Source organism: Populus trichocarpa, chromosome 19 (assembly GCF_000002775.5).
Source record: "Populus trichocarpa isolate Nisqually-1 chromosome 19, P.trichocarpa_v4.1, whole genome shotgun sequence".
Lineage (NCBI taxonomy): Eukaryota > Viridiplantae > Streptophyta > Magnoliopsida > Malpighiales > Salicaceae > Populus > Populus trichocarpa.
The window spans coordinates 9575458-9595684 of record NC_037303.2 but is presented as its reverse complement, the minus strand read 5'-3'; the positions used below and the strand labels follow the sequence as shown (position 1 = coordinate 9595684).

The 20227-nt window shown below is 30.9% G+C and overlaps 2 protein-coding genes across 2 annotated transcripts; both read left to right on the top strand.

Moving 5' to 3' along the window:
* The first annotated feature begins 9903 nt into the window (after positions 1-9903).
* Positions 9904-11025, top strand: LOC7455229 (putative MO25-like protein At5g47540). The gene has a single exon (XM_002325886.4). The coding sequence runs from the start codon at positions 9904-9906 to the stop codon at positions 10978-10980; it is 1077 nt and encodes a 358-aa protein (XP_002325922.4). The 3' UTR covers positions 10981-11025.
* Positions 11026-12691: 1666 nt separating this feature from the next.
* Positions 12692-14550, top strand: LOC7455228 (40S ribosomal protein S26-3). The gene is made up of 5 exons (XM_002325885.4): positions 12692-12840; positions 12949-13041; positions 13162-13246; positions 13335-13468; positions 14243-14550. Exons 1-5 carry the CDS (start codon positions 12838-12840, stop codon positions 14324-14326), a joined length of 399 nt encoding a protein of 132 aa, XP_002325921.1. The 5' UTR covers positions 12692-12837; the 3' UTR covers positions 14327-14550.
* The last annotated feature ends 5677 nt before the right edge of the window (positions 14551-20227 follow it).

The following is a 20227-nucleotide window of genomic DNA, read 5'->3' as shown; positions in this document are numbered from 1 at the left end:
ACAATAAATACTTTTTATTATTAAAAATGAAGTTCATCTAAATAAAACATAAAAAAGAATTATATACAAATCAGAAAAATATCTTTAAAAACTAAACACATACAAAATGTTTTTTAAAAAACATCTATTAAAAAAAAAGGCTAAATAAGAAAAATAAAAAATCAGAGGAGAGATATTAATTGAAACATAAATTTAAAAAAAGATAAAAGAAAAGATATTAAAAAAAATATCAATTAAAATAAAAAGAAAAATTAGAATAATTTTTTTTTAGAAAATGTAGTGATAGTCTAGGTGCTGCATGCGTGTTTAAAAGAAATAAAAAAAACCAAATCACTTGGCTTACCTGGTCGAGTTTAATAAGTTAATTCTATTTTAATTAGACAATAAAAAAAATAAACAACTATCATAAACAGACAATTTTATTTTTTTAAAAGATCATGATAACTTGGAAAAAAACCATGGAAGTATAAAATTAGATTAAAAAAAGGAAAAACAAAATGGTCCAAGTCAACCTGAGTTAGCTTAATAGATATGTAACCGGGCAGTAAAGGATGAGCCAACCTGGGTGAACTTGCAAAACCTGTGGCCCAGGCCTTGAGACCGAAATAACCCAAAAGAAAAAAAATTGAAGAAAACCACAAAGCTATTTTTTTAAAATAATATTAAATGATAAAATTAGAAAAGAAAATGAGCAAAAAAAGGATATAAACTCGCCTTAACTTTTTAAAGTCATGACTCGAGTCATTAGAGTAGAAGCACAATGTTGGTTGTTGGGTTAGGCCTAGTCCGCTTATGATGGATGAGCTTGGTCCAAGTTATGAGAGGAGTTACTAAAGGAAATAACCACCTCCTCAAATCATATATAAAGGGACATAACCCATATGAAAATAAGAAGGTTTTCATTTGTTGAATAATCATTCTCTCATTTTCTTCTCTCATCTTGGACTCTCTGCATTACTTTGACAAGATTTACAAAGACGTTTGTACTGTGGAATATCACTTTGGTTCTAGTAATTGAAGTGGCACTGAAATAATTGATCCAGGAATAAGAAAGTGAATTCTACAAGTAAGTTTTCCTTTCCAATCTACATTGGTATCAGAGCCATGATTTTTAATATTGTTTTTATGCAGTATATCTATTATTACATGAACGATAGATGTAAATTTTGTGTTAAAAGAATACTTTCATTGAGAATTTTGAATTTACAAAATTTTATGAAATAATTTAGTTATAAATTTGTCTTTTCTATAATTAATTAGAAAAGACTTTCTGCATAGCAGTTATATAATTCTATTATCAATTCATGTGTGAAGTGATGATAGAAATAGAGATTGGAAACTGCCACTTCCATTTTCAATTGACTACAATTGCAGTAGTCAACTGGAGTCATTTGACAGTTAATTAACTACCATTTGACAGTTAAAAAAACAAAAAAACAAAACCCGAAAGAACACATCTCTTAAGAGATGTGTAACTGCCATTCGGCAGTTAATATTTCCATTTCCAATTGACTACAATCCCAATAGTCAATTGGAATTGCCATTTGGCAGTTGAAAAAAAAAAACCTAATGAACACATCTTTTAAGAGATGTGTAACTGCCATTTAGCAATTAATATATATTAATATCAAGAATAATATTAAGACCATTAATATTTTTTTTGTTAATATAAATTGTTAAATTGTGGTGCCAATTTATTTACAGTTAAAATAAATTGCTTAATTTATGTATGTTTTTTTTTAACATATATGATGATACATGCTTTAATTAAATATTAAGTATAATATTTATGTGCTTTTTGGAATATTTGGTTGTAGTGGATAGGTAACAACAAATTGATCATTTATTGGTTATGCCTTTAATCCTGTTCATAAAATTCAAGAGCACATTGATTATATGTATCATTGGATGAGTAGACTAGGTATGAGTGGTGTTTACGAATTCTACATGGAACATCAAATGTTAATCGTTCTCAATTCTCTGCCTGAGGAATGGATGACGGTGCGACTATCGTTGGAATATAGGCTGGAATACTTAGATTTCAACAATCTCGCATATGAAATGCTGCTTGAGAGGGAACGTCAGTATGCCGAAAAGGGTATACGACGCATTGGAAGAAGCACAGGTCATTTGGATGCTGCTGCTAAATTCATTTCATGGTTTGAGCAGAATGAACTTGGAGGAGATGACTTTGATGAAGTGGATGGCATAATTGGAGACCCTACTTACGTGCCTACAATATAAAATAATTCTGAAATTTATTATTCTTAATATTGTATTTTTTTTTTTGTAATTGGTTGATTATTGTGAACTGCATATTTTATGTAATTTAAGTTTTAATTACATTATATGCATATATATGATAATATCTGCAACCTGATTAGTGGGAGTTGTTAGTTGAAACTAATAACTATAATTTTGCACTCATTTAAATTTCCAATAATAAATTAGACCATACAAATAGAAATTGATTAAGTGTTTAACATTCTTTTCATTTCTATTGTATGTGTTAGATTATTATTTGTTTAATTTAGAATGGAGTGGCAAAATATGTCAATCAAATTGTACTAGATACTAATATTTGTAATTGTTGTCAATAACGCTTAATATGGTTGCATTTAAGAGTATTATTGCTTATTTGAACCATGGAGACAAATTAAGTGAAAAGAATTACGATGTTTGACATCGTAAGATTGAGTATCTCCTGGAAGAGCAAGAAATGCTGAAAACAATCACACAACCGATGGCTGAACATGAGCAAGGAAACACTGCTAAACACAAGCTTGATATGGAAGCATATCAAACCTATAAACACAAAGATCATGTAGCTCGCATTTTGATGTTGAGCAGCATGAGAAATGATATTATGCTGCGTTTTGAAAGGCATCGTTCAACTCAATCTGATTGGGACGCAGTAAAGATTCAGTATGAAGGAACCTCCACTACTAGACTTCACCAGCTAACTCTTAAATTCGATGGTTATAAGAAGCGCCAAAATCAGATAATGAGGTAGCATCTTATGGTCATGTCTAACATGATCAGTGAATTAAAAGGTGTTGGACATGAGATGACTGATGAACAACAAGTCCAAGCAGTTATCCGCTCTTTGCCAAGCAATTGGAAACACATGCATGTTAACCTTACCCACAATGACAACATCAAGACATTTGATGATGTTGCTCGTCATGTCGAGCTTAAAGAAGATCGATTTCACGCTGAGAAGCCTATAAACGAGGCTTTTATATCTGAGAGTAAGATGCGTGGAACATATGGCTCTAAATATAAAAAGGGTAAGGCTAAAGGTCCCAAATATGGCAAGAGAGGAATAAAAGCAAATAGTAGTGGACATAAGCGTAAGCATGGGAAACGCGGCGGTAAGAAAGACAAGAATATGAATTGTTTCAATTGTGGTAAACCTGGTCACTTTGCTCGTAATTGCACTGAGCCAAAGGTAATGTTTAACCACAATCATCCCTCTAACTTATACGTTAGCTGTTGTTTAATGCTTGCTGAATCTGTTTCTTTTTGGACTATAGACTCAGGAGCAACTGACCACATAGCAAGGGACCAAACAACCTTTGTGGAATTCCATCGAATTCCAAAGGGAAGTAGATACATATACATGAGGAATAATGCTTCCGCTGTTGTGCTTGGGATCGGTACCTATAAACTGGATTTGCAGGGCGGTCGCACACTTTATCTTCATGATGTACTCTACGCTCCAGAAGTTCGACGAAATCTTGTGTCTGTTCTTGCTTTTCTCCAATTGGGCTTTAATATTGCATTTGTTGGTTGTTGTGTAAAAATACATCTGGATAATATTTTTTATGGTTCTAGTTTTGTATTAAATGGTTTTATGGTGTTAGACACCGTTAATGTATCTATTAATTATGATGTTTCAATTTATGTTGTTCAAAATTCCAGCACTATCAATGATAGTAATATCATAACTTGACATGCTAGATTATGACACATTGGACAAGATCGATTACATAGATTAGCAAGAGCTGGTCTTTTAGGATCACTTACCAAAGAGGAATTGCCCATTTGTGAGCATTGCCTTGTTGGAAAAGCAACTAGATTACTATTTGGCAAAGTTAAAAGAGCTAGTAGTCCATTACAGCTTATTCATTCAGACATTTGTGACCAAATGAATGTGAGAGCAAGACATGGAGGAAATTATTTCATCATATTTATAGATGATTTTACACGGTTTGATCATGTTTATTTGATCTCACATAAGTCTGAAGCATTGGATTGCTTCATTCGATACACCGATTTGGTGGAGAATAAACTAAGTATCAAGATCAAAGCTTTAAGAACTAATCGAGGATGTGAATATTTGTCTGAATAATTTAAAAAAATTTATGATGAAAAGGGTATAGCTAGACAACCAACTATTCCTTATACTCCACAACAAAATGGTGTAGCAGAAAGGAGGAAAAGAACCCTATTTGACATGGTTAAGTCAATGATGGCACAAGCTAACTTACCAATTTCCTTTTAGGGAGATGCATTGTTAATTGCTGCTTACATACTTAATCGTGTGCCCTCTAAATCAGTCTCATCCACCCTATATGAACTGTGGAATGATTTCAAACCTAATCTAGGTTATTTCCATCCATGGGGGTGTGCAACTTATATTCACAATACTTCTCATGAATATGGGAAACTTGGTCATAGGGGAAAGAAGTGTATCTTTATATGATATTCTGAATATTCCAAAGGATTTGTATTTATTGGTGAAAAAGCTGATGGAAGAGTGATGGAGATTGAATCGCGTGATGTTGTATTCTTAGAAAAGGTTTTTTCAAAGACAGGTAAGGTTGAAAAGATTTTCAATTATATGAAATGGAAAATCTAGATTATGGCCAACAAGCCATTCAGCAGAGGACTTAGATGAAACTTTTAATCCTCCTAGAAATAGTAGGAGTGATATTTTATCTATCCCTACTCTCATGGAGAAAAATCATGAGCAATCTCAACCTCGAAGAAGCATTCGTGAACTAATTCCTTATTGTCGATTTGAGATTGAGGGGGAAGCGTTCATGATTGCTCTATAAGATGATGAAGAGCCTAAAACATTCAGTCATGCTCTATTTGATCCTAAAGCAAGAGAATGGATCAAAGCTATGGAAGAAGGAATAGAATCGATGAAAATTAATCAAGTCTGGGACTTGGTTGATTTACCGTTAGGACAAAGATCCATTGGAAATAAATGGGTTCTTAAAATTAAACGTAAGGTAGATGGGTCAATAGAATGTTATAAGGCTCGGCTAGTAGCGAAAGGCTACACTCAAGAAGAGGGAATTGATTATGAAGATACATTCTTCCAAGTTGTGAGGATTACTTCAGTTCGTCTCATTTTAGCTATAGTCGCACATATGGATCTAGAGTTATACCAAATGGATGTTAAAATTGTGTTTCTCAATGGAGAACTAAATGAGGAGATTTATATGGATCAGCCTCTAGGATTCGAGACTAAAGGACAAGAGCGCAAAGTTTGTAAGCTTAAAAGATCTATATATGGTCTTAAGCAAGCCTCTAAACAATGGAACGTCAAGTTTCATCAAGTTATCCTTAAGGATGGTTTTACAATGATGGAAGAAGATCATTGCGTGTATTTAAAACGTTATAACAGTAGTTTTATAATATTGTCCTTATATGTTGACGACATCTTAATAGTTGGAAATAGCAAAAAGATGATTGATACTACTAAAAAATAGTTATCATCAAACTTTGAAATGAAAGACATGGGTGAGGCTAGCTATATTCTTGGTGTGAAAATCATAAGAGATCGCTCTAAAAGGCTTTTGGGTTTAACTGAAGAGACTTACATCAAAAAGATGTTAGAGTGTTATCACATGCAAGATAACAAACCAATGGACACCCCTGTTGATAAAAGTTTGAGCCTAAGTTGTGATATGTGTCCCAAGACTTTAGAAGAAAAGGAGAAAATGTCCAGAGTACCTTATGCCAGTGCTGTCGGTAGTTTGATATATGCAATGATGTACACACGTCCCGATATATGTTATGCTGTTAGATTGGTTAGCCGATATCAATCAAACCCTGGTCAGAAACACTGGATGACAGTTAAAAGGATTCTACAATATCTAAAAGGAACTTCAAATTACATGTTATGTTACCAAGAAAAGAAAGATTTAAGATTGATTGGTTACTCTGATGCTGATTGAGAAGGAGATGTCGACCAATCCAAATCAACTTCATGATGTGCTTTATTGCTTAATGATAATGCAATACTATGGAGGAGCAAGAAACAATCCTGCATAGCCTTATCTACCATAGAGGTTGAGTATGTAGCTTGTTCCGCAGCAACATAAGATGTTGTTTGGTTAAAAAATTTCCTGTATCATTTGAAAATTATCAAATCAACATCAAACCCAATGACAATTTACTGTGATAACACTGCTGCAATAGCTGTGGCCAAAGATCCAAAATACCATGGAAAGACCAAACACATCAAGATGAGATATCACTACATTAGAGAAGCAATTATTGAACAATATGTGATCCTAAAACACATTTCTACAAATTCTATGGTTGTAGATCCACTCACAAAACCAATAGTAAGGGATGCATTTGTTAGACATGTGAGATCCCTTGGCTTATGTAGAATGTAATTAGTAATATAATTAGTTTTAAAGATCATACGAAATCTTACAGTGATTGAGTAATGAATAAATGCCATTAGAATATCATTTTATTCATTATTTGTTTCATGGATTATATTGAGTATCGTATAGTACAATTTGTTAAAGTATGTCGATAGACTTAGATTGGCTTACTCACATGAGCAATCACCTCTAGCACTTGTAATGTGAGTAGAGATGAGACTATTTGAGTTTTAATGCTTAATAAGCGACTTGGGCACAGTGAGAGCAATTTTAACTCAAAATGATTATTAAAAACATCACCTTGGCTGGGACTAAGATGTGGTTCTTAAATAAAAGAATCGGCATGAATGAATTCCCGTCATTCATGTGTTTATTATGATTTAAGCCGAGTATGAAATTATTCATCCACCACTAATGAAAAATAAGCAAATGAGAATTTCTGATTTGAAGTCTATGTTTTTAGCAAATAAGACTATGACTCGTATAATGTATTTCCTCTAACAAAAAAAGCAACGACATACACTCTTTATCTTAAGAAAAGAAAATAGTAAGCTCCACTATAACATGTATTTCATACTACATGTGCTAGCGACCATTACAAGAATAAAGAATGGATCCCTGCTTCTTTATTATGTGAGTCCTGAAGATCATATCTAAGATATCAAAATCTTACCCTTTGTGACTTTTGACTATATCATGAGGTGATGTATTAATGATCGCTACTTTAAGAGTATATCCTATGGTCATAGAATTATTCGACTTAAAGGAATACTCTTAGGAAAACAAGTTAATTCAGATTTGATTGATATGAGAGCGAAAGAAAAAGTAATTTTAGTTCTACACCTGTTACTTGTATTCACCGACCGGGATCATATCACTTGATTAGATTTGATATGATTTAGAATACTTGTAATTGTAAGGATGGATTGAATATGAAATTCTTGAGGGATTGAATTATATTGAGTCATGTGTAACTAAAAATCCTTGAGGTATATTAGTACACTTTAAGGAATAATTAATTATGAGGTTGATGTCTCCTATATGGCTTGTATTAGGCTTATATATTGGAGCTCCTTTCACTGTGTGCTTCAGGTCGCACAGTCTGTTTGTCAAATATGAAATTCTTCTGCAAGTTTGAAGTATAATGTATTAGAGAGATTCAGTCCTTCATGGACGAGTGAGAGATATTGGTTATTGGGTTAGGCCTAGTCCGCCTATGATGGATGGGCCTGGTCCAAGTTATGAGAGGAGTTACTAAAGGAAGTAACCGCCTCCTTTAATCATATATAAAAGGACATAACCCATATGAAAATAAGAAGGTTTTCATTTGTTGAATAATCATTCTCTCCTTTTCTTTTCTCATCTTGGACTCTCTGCATTACTTTGACAAGATTTATAAAGACGTTCGTACTGTGAAATATCACTTTGGTTTTAGTAATTGAAGTGACACTGAAGTAATTGATCCAAGAATAAGAAAGCAAATTCTCACAAGTAATTTTCCTTTCCAATCTACACACAATAAATGGAAAAATAGAGAAACCTAATCACCAATAAATCAATCACTGAATGATGAAACTGGAAGAAAAAAAGCAATCACACAAAAAGATCTAAACATAAAAAACTATAACTAAAAGAATGAGGGTGAAAATTAAAATAAAAAATAAATTAGAAGGCTACAAAATTTCTTTGATTGGAGGGTTAAAGAAAAGAAAAATACCTTTAACAAACAAAAAAAATCAAAAGAATAAGGATGAAATTGAAAAAAAAATAATACATCATAAACCTTGATTGAATGATAAAATTAATAACTAATAAAATTTCAATAGAAGGTATGTAGTATGATTATTAATAATAGTAATTGTACTGATGTTGCTAGCATAACCTTTGTTAGAAAGTTGAACTTAATTACTACCAAGCATGCTACATTGTATAAGTTTAAATGATGGAATGAATATGAAGAAAATTAGGGTGATTAAAAAAGTTTTAATTTCATTTTTATTATGGAGATATGAGGATGAAATTTCATGTGATGTTGTTTCTATGTTCTAAGGTTTATTTTTTGTAGCTATTTTTTTAACAATTTTCTTTCTTTGTTGCTTTGCATTTCTTTGAGCTGGTAGTTTTGACATTACTTTTATTTCATTCTTTAACTTGTTAAAAGTAAAGTTAAGAATTTCAGATTATATTTGATTAGCTCTGATGATTAAATTCTTAAAAGAAACAAAGAATATATAATATATTGGTCAAGAAATCAAGAATCGAACACCATGTTCATGGCAATCGTTCATTACATTGTTTGATAGATCACCAAAATTTATTTTCAACTTTTAACATATATAATAATTGTTATTAAAATATTATATTGGGAAAACCAATCTTAGTGAAATTTTAATTTATAATTATGAATGCATGGTAAGAATGATGATTAATTAAGAACATATTAAATTAATATGCTGTAAAATTAGTATGTTAGTGTTCTTGGGTCGGATGTGGATGTAAAGAACTCAATCCTAATTAACCTAGCCTTTTCTGATTCCTAATTTCAACAAAGCATCGTCTCACATTGGTATGTTCCACTCTAGAAAATAAATTCTTTTAGTCATAGTTTTCAGACCCGGTTCGGTGGCCGGCCCGGTCCAAGGCCCGGGTTTTGACTGGGTCACCGGGTCGCCCGGGTCAATTTTTTTAATCAAAACGACGTCGTTTTAGTAAAAAAAAAAAACAAAAGTCAACGGGTTGCAACCGGGTTTTGAACCGGGTCACACTGAGTTTTTCTTTCCTCTATTTTTTATTCAACCCGACCCGGTTCCAGCCCTAGGTCGGCCGGGTTACTGGTCGACCGTCGGGCCAGGCCGGGTTTCAAAACTATGGTCTAAGTTTTGAGACTTTTTGATTGTCTTAATATTAACTTTCTATTTTTAAATTTATTTTCAAAGAACAAATGCTCTCATCATTTAATGAGGTGATAATACTTTGAATGAAAATACTCAAAGGACGAAATGTTTTAGTTATCATAGTAATTAATGGTTGGTTGAGGGATGAAATTGATAAAATTAAAAACCTTAGAACTTAGTTAGTCAATAATAATATAATACATAAGAGGGTTCCACGTAGGTTTCCAAGAAAAATCAATCCACGTCCAATTCGGTCTCTATTCCAAGATATAAGGGAGTCGGTGAAGCAATCCACATGGAGTTCGGTCTCTCTTGTCCGCCATTATAAAAGGCTCGATTGTGAGTTTATTTGCCACACCCCGTTTGACATCAAAATGGGATTTTCTCATATATTTCTCAGGAACAAAACTAAGATTACTCCTGTCGAAATAGTACGAGAAACTCAGAGGCTCTTGTTGTGTATTAGTTCTGATCATGGTTTAAAACAAGAAGAGAAGAAGAAGAAGGCAGATTTAAAACAAGAAAACAAGGCGGCGGCAGCGCTGGCTAAAAATATCAGGGCTTTGAAGTCAATTGCTTATGGCAATGATGAGTCTTCTGCAGTCTCAAGAGCCTGTGCACAATTGACAGAGGAGTTCTTCAGAGAGAACACACTTCCTCTCCTCATCGTCTGTCTTCCGAAATTGACCTTGGAGGCCCAGAGAGATGCCACTCAAGTTGTTGCAAATCTACTACGGCATAAAGTTCAGTCCCGGTTGATTGCATCAGAATACCTGGAGAAAAATACTGATGTTCTTGATCTTTTGGTAGCAGGTTGTGGAAACATGGACATGGCTATCCAATACGGTGAAATTCTAAGGGCGTGTCTGCGTCACCAGAGTGCTGCGAGATATGTTCTTGAATCACCAGCACATCTGAAGAAGTTTTTTGATTATATACAGCTTCGGTATTTCGACATTGCCTCAAATGCCGCCTTAACGCTCAAGGAACTATTGACAAGGCATAAATATTCTCTAGTTCCTGAATTTCTTTCTAAGAACTATGAATGGTTCTTCGCGGATTTTAATTCGAAGCTGCTGGAATCCTCTGATTATTTTACAAGAATACAAGCTACCAAGCTGCTGGGACACATGCTGTTGGATCACTCTAATTCAGCTGTGATGGCACGATACGTGAGCTCGAGGAACAATCTGAGGATTGTTATGAATCTCCTCAGGGATTCAAGTAAGTGCATCCGGATAAAGGCATTTCATGTTTTCAAGCTCTTCGCTGCAAATCAAAATAGGCCTTTCGACATCATCACCGTGCTTGTGGCAAACAGGAGCAAGCTTCTTCGTTTCCTTGCTGATTTCAAGACAGATAAAGAGGATGAATGTTTCGAGGCAGACAAAGCTCAAGTCATGAAAGAAATAGTTGCCCTCGATCCTAGAGATCATGAGAGCTATGAGTGACCTCGGTTGCTGCTTGTAGTAATTTGATGTATTTCACATAATTAACTTCGCACATGTTTTCATGTCAAATTATGTAAAAACTATACAAGTTGAATGCAAGAGAAAACGATTTTATTTTCTTAATTTTTATGAGCAATGGTGAGAATTTCTTTTTACTAGAAGAACATAAAGTGTTCATTGAAACATGCATCAGTATAGGATTTATCTCGTTTACTGCTTTCATGGATTTATTTACACTAGATTTATGTGATTATGAACATAATATATGGTTTAGTTACGGTTGCATTTTACGGTGAGTTTAGGTTGTGGAACATTTAGAAATAACACTTTGATGTAATAAGAATCTTATAATTATAATAATTTTTTAATTTTTATTGTAAAATATTTTTTGTCCTAAGAACTTTATCTTTACTTTAAGTTCATTAATAAAATATTTGATTAATATTAAAGATAAATAAATCTTTATTAATAAATCAAATATATTTACATGAATAAAATTAATTTCATGTTTAATTAACCGATTGGCTATAATATTAGGTTGTTTAGGAGTTGATTTTCATAAATGTTTTTAATTTATTTTTATAGAATTATCCCGATCTTATGGATTTATTTATTTTTAATCGATTTTGACCTTCAATGTTGGATATTTTGGAAATGGAGTTTCATAATTTTTTTTTATGAAGTTATTTCAATTTCATGAATTAGGTTACGAGTTTAATAGGTTAATTTGAGTTGACTTGGGTTTTTTTTTATCATTTTTAATTAATTTTTTTATTTCATCATTCAGTATTGAATTGGTTAAAAATTGAGTTTCGTATTTTTATATTTTTTTTTCTATGGTGTTATCCCAATCTCATGATCAAGGTTGCGGATTTGGAAGGTTAGCATGAGTTGACTTTGATAGTTTTTTTTGTCCTTTTTTAATTTAATTTTTTTAATTTATTTTCTATAGGATTATCATGGTCTCATGACTCATGTTGTAAATTTTATAAGTTAACCCAGATCGATTCTATATGTCGTTTTGTTAATATTTAAAAAAAAAATATCATATAATATGTCATCACATTAATATTTAAAAAAGATATCATCCATATGCATTATATTTTAAATTTATAATATTTTTTTATTAAAAAATATTAACATCGTTTAATTTTTTTTATGTTAAAAAAATTAATCTAACTCACAGCAGCAGGACAACAAGTTATATTTAATTTGGGCTCTTTTTGGGTCCTTTTTTCCATGTGTGTAAATAAAAAAATAAAATTTTAAGAGATCAATAATTCTTTAGAAGATAGAAAGTGTTTTTTTTTATTTATGAAACTTTAAATCAAAATTTCGTACAATATATTTTTTAATTGTTTTTACTCCAATCAATTAAAAGTTTAAATCATAATATATTTAATTTCCTTTTAACCCCAAGGTCATAAAATAGAAAAAAAGTTTTCTTATTGCAAGTCAACTTTTATCATAGATCCTTTAATTATTAAAAAATCTATGATAGCACAAAAACAAATTATATAACATTTACATCCTTATTGTTTTTCAATTTAGCCTTTTACTAATAAAAAATTAAATTTATATGATATAATGTTTTTAATATTTTTTTTAAAAATAAATTCTAATTAAGAATTTAAATTAAAACAAGAACACACACACAGATATGTATATAAGGCCTCTAGGCCCAAATTAAGACCGGCCCGGCCAGTGAATAGCGAGGGTATAACCATTCACACCTATAAAATGTCCCCTTTGCAACAAGTATCATCTCGTCTCACCCACAAAAAAACCCTAGCGGCCGTGCTGAAGAGCCAGCTCTCTAAATCCCTAAGCTGCCTTCACTAACAACCGCCAGCAACCATGGTGAGTTCGACGGATATCATTTCTACCGCCACCTACAGCAACAAACAAGATCTTTCCGCCTTGTTGCTCTAACGATCTGTTTATTTTTTATTTTTTGAATTGGTGCAGACATTCAAGCGAAGGAATGGAGGCCGCAACAAGCACGGCCGTGGACACACCAAGTTCATCCGATGCTCCAACTGCGGCAAATGCTGCCCGAAGGTACATCACGAAATTTCTATCTTGTCTTGTCTATTCGCTCTGTGAATCGTTATTTTCAGAAAGACCCTGATTGATTTGTCTGTTTATTTTGGATTTTAATGAATAATAAATAAATAAAAGGACAAGGCAATTAAGAGGTTTCTCGTGAGGAACATAGTGGAGCAAGCTGCTGTCAGGGATGTTCAAGAATCCTGTGTTTATGATGGTAAATCACTAGCTAAACTAGTTTTTAATCATGTTTTACTTTGCTCGATTTGGTCATGGACTTTATTGTTTCTTTGTTGTGGTTTTAGGGTATGTCTTGCCCAAACTGTACGTCAAGATGCAGTACTGTGTCTCTTGTGCTATTCACTCCCGTGTTGTGAGGGTTCGCTCTCGCTCTGAGCGCAGGAACAGGGAGCCCCCACAGCGTTTCATTAGACGCAGGGTACCCTTTTCTTATCTCTTTGCTTAATTAATTATCATTATCATTATTAATTCGCAATGCTGTTACAAATGTATATTTAATTTGTTTTTTTATGGATTTGATTTGATTTTCTTTTTCTTTTTTAAATGTTTAGAAATTGATGGTTTACTTGTTGATGATGGTAGATCATTTTGTGCCTTGTAATTTTAATGGTTGTAATCCCTTGTGAGGTCTGTATCTTGTTCGTCGAAACAGATCCTTTTTCAATATGTTATTGTTCTGCTTGTCATTTACAATAGTGCATTGCCAGGTATTGGATGTCCATGGTGTAGAATATCCATTTAGATGCATTTACAAACATTCTTAATTTACAAGATGATGTTCTTTGCTTGTTAGTTGAAGTTTGTATTCTTGATTCTAGGCTTTTGTTTTTTGATTTGTAAGCATTGAATGTGGGGAACTGAGTCATGAAATTAAAGTCATTTTCTCCATTTTATTTTCCTTTGTGTAGTATGTTAGCTTTTCTCGTGTGAATGTGGCTGTTTGTGTATCTGTATTTACAACTTTCTTGTGGCTGCCGTCTTGATCCTAAGCCAATCCGAGCAAATGATACTGTTAATTTAGCCCTGTTTGGGATTGCGCCCCAAACATAGGGCGGCCAAATTTCAATATTTTTTTGTTTAAAATTAATTTTTTTCATGTTCTAAAATGAAAAAAAAATATAGATATTTTATTTTGAGCGAAAAACATTTTGTGCAATCAAACTCCTTATTTCTTGTGTTTTATATATCGCAGGATGACATGCCAAAGCCAGGGCAGCCTGGACAACCTGGGCAAGCACCTCGTCCTGCAGGGGGGGCACCTGCTGCTCGTACCTAGAGAATCAAATCAAACTCTTCTACTGGCTATTCTGCTTCAAGTTGCTGTTTGAACTAGATGAATTTGTTTCGGTATTTACTGTTAAGACTTGTGAATTATTTTTAGGTTGTCAAAGTTTTGACTGATGAGAATGCTTTCTGAATCCTTTGTTGCTGAGTTTCATTTAAATCCTATCAGTCTGTTTTGCTACAGCTAAGATAATGGTAATACATCGAAGTTATCCATGGTATGCAGTCAAAACTAGATTTATTTAAATGGGGTATGAACTTAAAAGTAATTCAAAATAAATAAAATAATAAAAAAGTAAAAAGTTTTTAATATAAATCAAATATTATTTCTGCATGGTGTGGTGTATGTAGGGAAAGTTATTAACTAGATATTTTAATAGATTTAATAGATTGTTACTTTCATGAAGCTTATTCTTGCCATCAAAATTGATCTATTCATCCTCCTCTTCTGAAACAAAGGCGCTTCAATAAAAGTTTGGTTTTTGAAGAATTTACTTATTCAATAAGTTAATATTATCGAAGTTGATAGGATTTAAAGTATTTTTTATTTTATTTAAATTCTTATAAATTATAAATATGAAAAACAAATTATGTATATTAGTGATAAATTTAATTTTGAAAAAATAATACATATATGAATATGATAATATTAATATTTTATTTTTTTTGTTGAATTTTTAAATTTTTGTCTCTTACACTTATAGATCATAAAATTAGAAATAAATCCGTCGTTATTGGAATTTGGCGTGAAAAATTCTTATAAGATATACTTGTTTTGCTTTGTTATGATAGTATCTCTACTATCAATAAATAAGAAAAAAATAATATTTACTCAAAATGTTTATAATTGTTTGTTTAATTCCTTTTTCCTTTGTCTTCTTCACTCTAAAACTACCTATAAGCTGTAGGGTCGAGATATTAATGTAAGATGGATATAAAAAGGGTTTTAGTTATATTTCACAAAATACATATTCCATCAGAAAATGGTGTCGTTTCAGACGATGAAGACACAACTGGAACCGAGCTCATTGGCAGGTGTTTTGATCCGAGTCTGAGTCAATTTATCAATTGAGCTATTCACAGCACTGATTAAAGTTGATATATATATATATATATATATATATATATATATAAATGCACATTGTAAATAATTTACCCTTTACACATTTGGGGGTTAATTCTACTTGCTATGAACATATAATTTTTGCTTTTACAAATACATAATGCAAATATAACTTATTTACATAAAATATAAGAGGAAACAAATTTAAACATAAATTACAATAATCTTATTGAAGTATTATGAAATTAAAAAATAATTATAAAGATTAATTACAAATAAAAAATAGTTAAATTAAATAAATGAAAAAAATAAAAGGAAAATAAAAAAAATTAATGAAAAGTAAAACAAAAAAAAAAATACAAGTGTTCTTGGGCCTACAAAGATGATTGCCTATCCAAGAATGAAAATGTTTGGGCACACTAGATAACGCATCATCATCTATTGTAGTAGACAACTCGTCATTTACTAGATAATTTTTCAATCATTTTTTATGACTCCAAAATTGAGGGTCTAAGTTTTTGAACCCTAAAAATTCAAATTTCAACTTGTTTTCATCTTAAAAAACCTAAAAAACACAGTACAATCCTTAATAAACTCATGTTCAATCTTTTATCACCCTCTAATCACTCTAAAAGATAAAGATTAAAAAAATAAACAAATTATGAACCTCAATTTTTTTTTTTTTTGTCATGGTTAAAAGAAAACATCACCTTCATTAAATTTCTCTCGTAAATACAAACATATTGCAACCAAGATTGACTTTTTAATGGTTAGAATATGTCTCTCTTTCCGCAACTATTTTTGATGTCTCTCTTTCCGCAATTATTTTTGACGACTCTCTCTACTCTCTCAAACTAAAGCGCGAAAAAAAAAAGAATTTTGTGGTTGACATATAAAATGCTAAAATAATAAGGACCAAATAATGCAAAAGATGAAACTTTATGGACCAAAGTGAAGTTTTATGCTCCAAAATGAAAAAAAGTTTTTTTTTTTTTTTGTTAAATTTGATCTTTGATCTTTTAATTTTTTTAAACTACAACATAAAATCATATTATGTAATATTTATCTTTAATCCATCATTGAAGTATTCCTTGACATTTCGCAAAATAAAAGAAATTTTAACGCATAAAATCATGCTAATATAATTTGGAAAGGTACAATTGCAAACAAATAAAGTTAGATGCACTATTTTAAATGATGGTTTTGGGTTGGACAGTGGTTATATTTGTCAAATTAATGGTCGATCTGAAGGAAAGTGGATAGGTTGATTGATTGAAGGTGAATCGAATGCGATAATTAAGCGAAAAGTATGAGATTTTAGCAGAGAGAGGAAGTGTTTTGTTTTTCTTCTTTCATCTTTTATTTTTTACGTGGGAGTAATTTTTTTTTGTAAAAACGAGTTTTTATTGGTCTTTTTTTTCTATAGGATTTTTCTTTTCATCAAGATTTAATTTATACCATTGGTTTCTATTAAAGCTTGAAAAATTGAAAGATTTCATATTCTTTCCTTGGAAGAAATCTCCAATTAGGAAACTTTGTGGTCAAATATTACTTAAATTTTTTCTTTTCTTGACTATGCATATCTCTTTCTACAATATTTTCTAGTTTTACTTGAATATTTACTTTATAGAAAATAATCTCTATTTATTTATTTTTCTTCATTTATATGATCTTCAATTATATTTTTTGATCCTTCATCATTATAGTCTCTTTTTCTTCCTTGCTCATCATTTCACCCCCTAATGTTTTTCTATTTTTTTATGGTTTTCATTTTTTTTATCTGAACTTTTCATACAAAATAAAATACATAATTTTGTAAAAAATTATGAACTGGCCATTATTATAAACTCTTATACCATGGACCCACTTCGATGGTGATGATTTATTATTTTAAAACAATCATATTCATTTATTTCTTTCAATGATCATGTTTTACACAATAATAACTAGTATCATCTATCCACCTTATTATACAAACTTATCAATCCGAATCGATGTTCATGACACATGTTTTAATTACATTTTTTTTCAGGATACCTTAACTTCATCCATACACTCATCTTAATACTTAAATCAACTTTATGGATTTATTTATCCCATTCATTCACTTAACTCATTCATCACATTTCTAGATTTATTAATCCCATCCATACACTTAATTAATACTTAAATCAACTTTTTTTGGATTCATTCAATCCATTTCCGTGCTCGAACTTGTACTCTACATCATCCATGATCTCCAATTCTTTTTGATTTCTCATAACTCGTATTTTAAAACATAATATCTCTTGTCATTGCGGTCAGATTAACATTTAGTAAACTAGGCCTGCCATTGCGACTAATTTAAATTTTACACATTAAATTTCACTGTTATGATCAATTCAAATTCATGTAATAAATCCCACCATTGTGGTCAATTTAATTTTTCATATATTAAACTCCATTATTGTTGTTGATTCTAATCTCATATACTAATTTTGTCACTGCAGTCAATTATAATTTCACGTATTAATAACTCTTGCCACAAAAACTTATTTCTTTTTATATCATTTTCTCTCTGTTGGTGTATTTTTACTTAATAGTGTTTTTCATGCCCCATAGACAATATTCATATGATTATATTTTCTTACCCTATAAGCAATATTCACATTTTTTTCCTTGCCTCATAGGCAATATTCAAATAATAATATTTTTCTTATCTAGCAGGCAATATTCACATGATTTATTTTCTTGCTCGTAAGCATAATTTACATAAAATTATGTAAGTCTTCATATAAACATTTGACTTTAATATATAATTAACTAGTCTTGTCCAAACGACCGACTAAGATATAAAATAGATAAGTCTTTATTCAAACAACCGACTTTAACATATAATTAACTAGTTTCTGTCCAAATAGCCAACTAGGATATATAATAGACAAGTCTATATCCAATCATCTAAATTTAACATATAATTAATTACTCTTCATCCAAACAATTAACTAATATATAAAATAGATAAGTAATCGACTAACATATAAAATATATAAGTTTTCATCCAAACAGCTGTCTTATACATGTAATTGGTCAATCTTTATCCTTGTAGTCAACTTAACATTTATGTTATCAAATTTAACCATTGCGACCATTTTAAATTTTACATAATGATCTTGCTGTTGCGGTCAGTTTAACACACAATAATCTTCACTTATATGACCGACTTAATTTTATCAAGTTATCTTCGCTTATGTGACCGACTTAATTTTATCGAGTTATTATTGTATGCTTGTTTTATATAACAATCCCATGTTCAAGGCTTCAAGCTATGCTTCATTGGGCACCACTACAAGTAGCTCAATTGATAAATTGACTAGGACTCAGATCAAAATAATTGCCAAAGAATTGTATATATACAATTCCTATTTTGAATTTATATTAGTGCTTTATATCAAATTTCACGTAGCTTATAATAAATTTATACACTTTTATATATTTCATTCACATAAATTGACATTTAAATAAAATACTTCTTTTATAAATAAAAAAGAAAGGTGATGAGCACCTACCTAGTCTTCATTAACTCAACATTACACAAAATAATTCTTAAGGATCACAATCATACATAATATACAATTCCTATTTCATAACAAAAAAACTCAACACAAAATCAACCCAAATATTAAAATTTCCAAACCGTTTTAACCGTAGTCGGCACTAACAAATCTTAAACTCCATGTTCTAGTCCTAATTTCTCTCATTTGTCATCAAATTAATCCATTTCCAACACTAATTTACCAAGAATTCAACCTAATTTAACAATTCCATAAAAATACATAAGCCCTAACCAGCCTAAAAAACAGGGTTTTTCATTTCTTCATGAAATTAATCCAGATTAAATCATAACCGACTTTCAATTTCTTTTAATTAACCCTTAATTATGTTGCAATATCAAAACTAACCATTAATTTACATCATTTAGCCTTTATCCCTTAAATTTCATTAACCTTAACCTTGTCACGTACCTACGGTCACCTTCTATATTCCTAATCTCGTGATTTCCATTTTTATTACAATACTAGGTTCGAACCCAAGTTTAAGGATTTTGCTCAAAACAGAAAACCCAAGATTCCATGCAATGTAAATGGCAGGAGCAATTAATCATGATACTTAAACCATTTATATCATATTCAATTCCTAGAAATTCTATTTCTTTGGACAAATAAACCATAATCTTATAATATCCCATTTTAGCAATTGCTGAAAATAATTTATCAATATCAAGGTTTTTCTAACAAGTAGGAGCCTAAAGGATGTTAAAGCATCACTTCTGTCTTTAAACCGTACCTTTTCAAGCCTGTTGTCACCGCTGATAATATAAAACAAAGCTCCATGATATAGTTTTTAGATTCAGTCCGGTTTAAAATTTGAGTTTTAGGTTTTGATCGAATTACCGGGTCATTCAGGTTACTTTTTATTTTTTAAAAAAATTTCAAAACAACGTGTTTTAGTAAAAAAAAAATAAAAATCAACGGATTGCAACCGGGTCAGCCGGGTCACACCAGGTTTTTTTTTTCTCTATTTTTTTTTCAATTTAATCCAATTTCAGCTTCAAATTAGTCGAGTTTCAGATTAACCCGTCAAACCAAACTAGATTTTAAAACTACGCACATGATACTTGATACATTGTTGAAGATGACATTTAACAAAAGCCAATAAATTCTCACCATCATTGTTATCACATTTATGTCCTTGCAATAATTATTTTTTTGGTTTAGATTTTAGTATAAAAATAATAAAAATTTCTTTCTCTTTTATAATTTATAGATAATATTTTAATTATTAAAAACT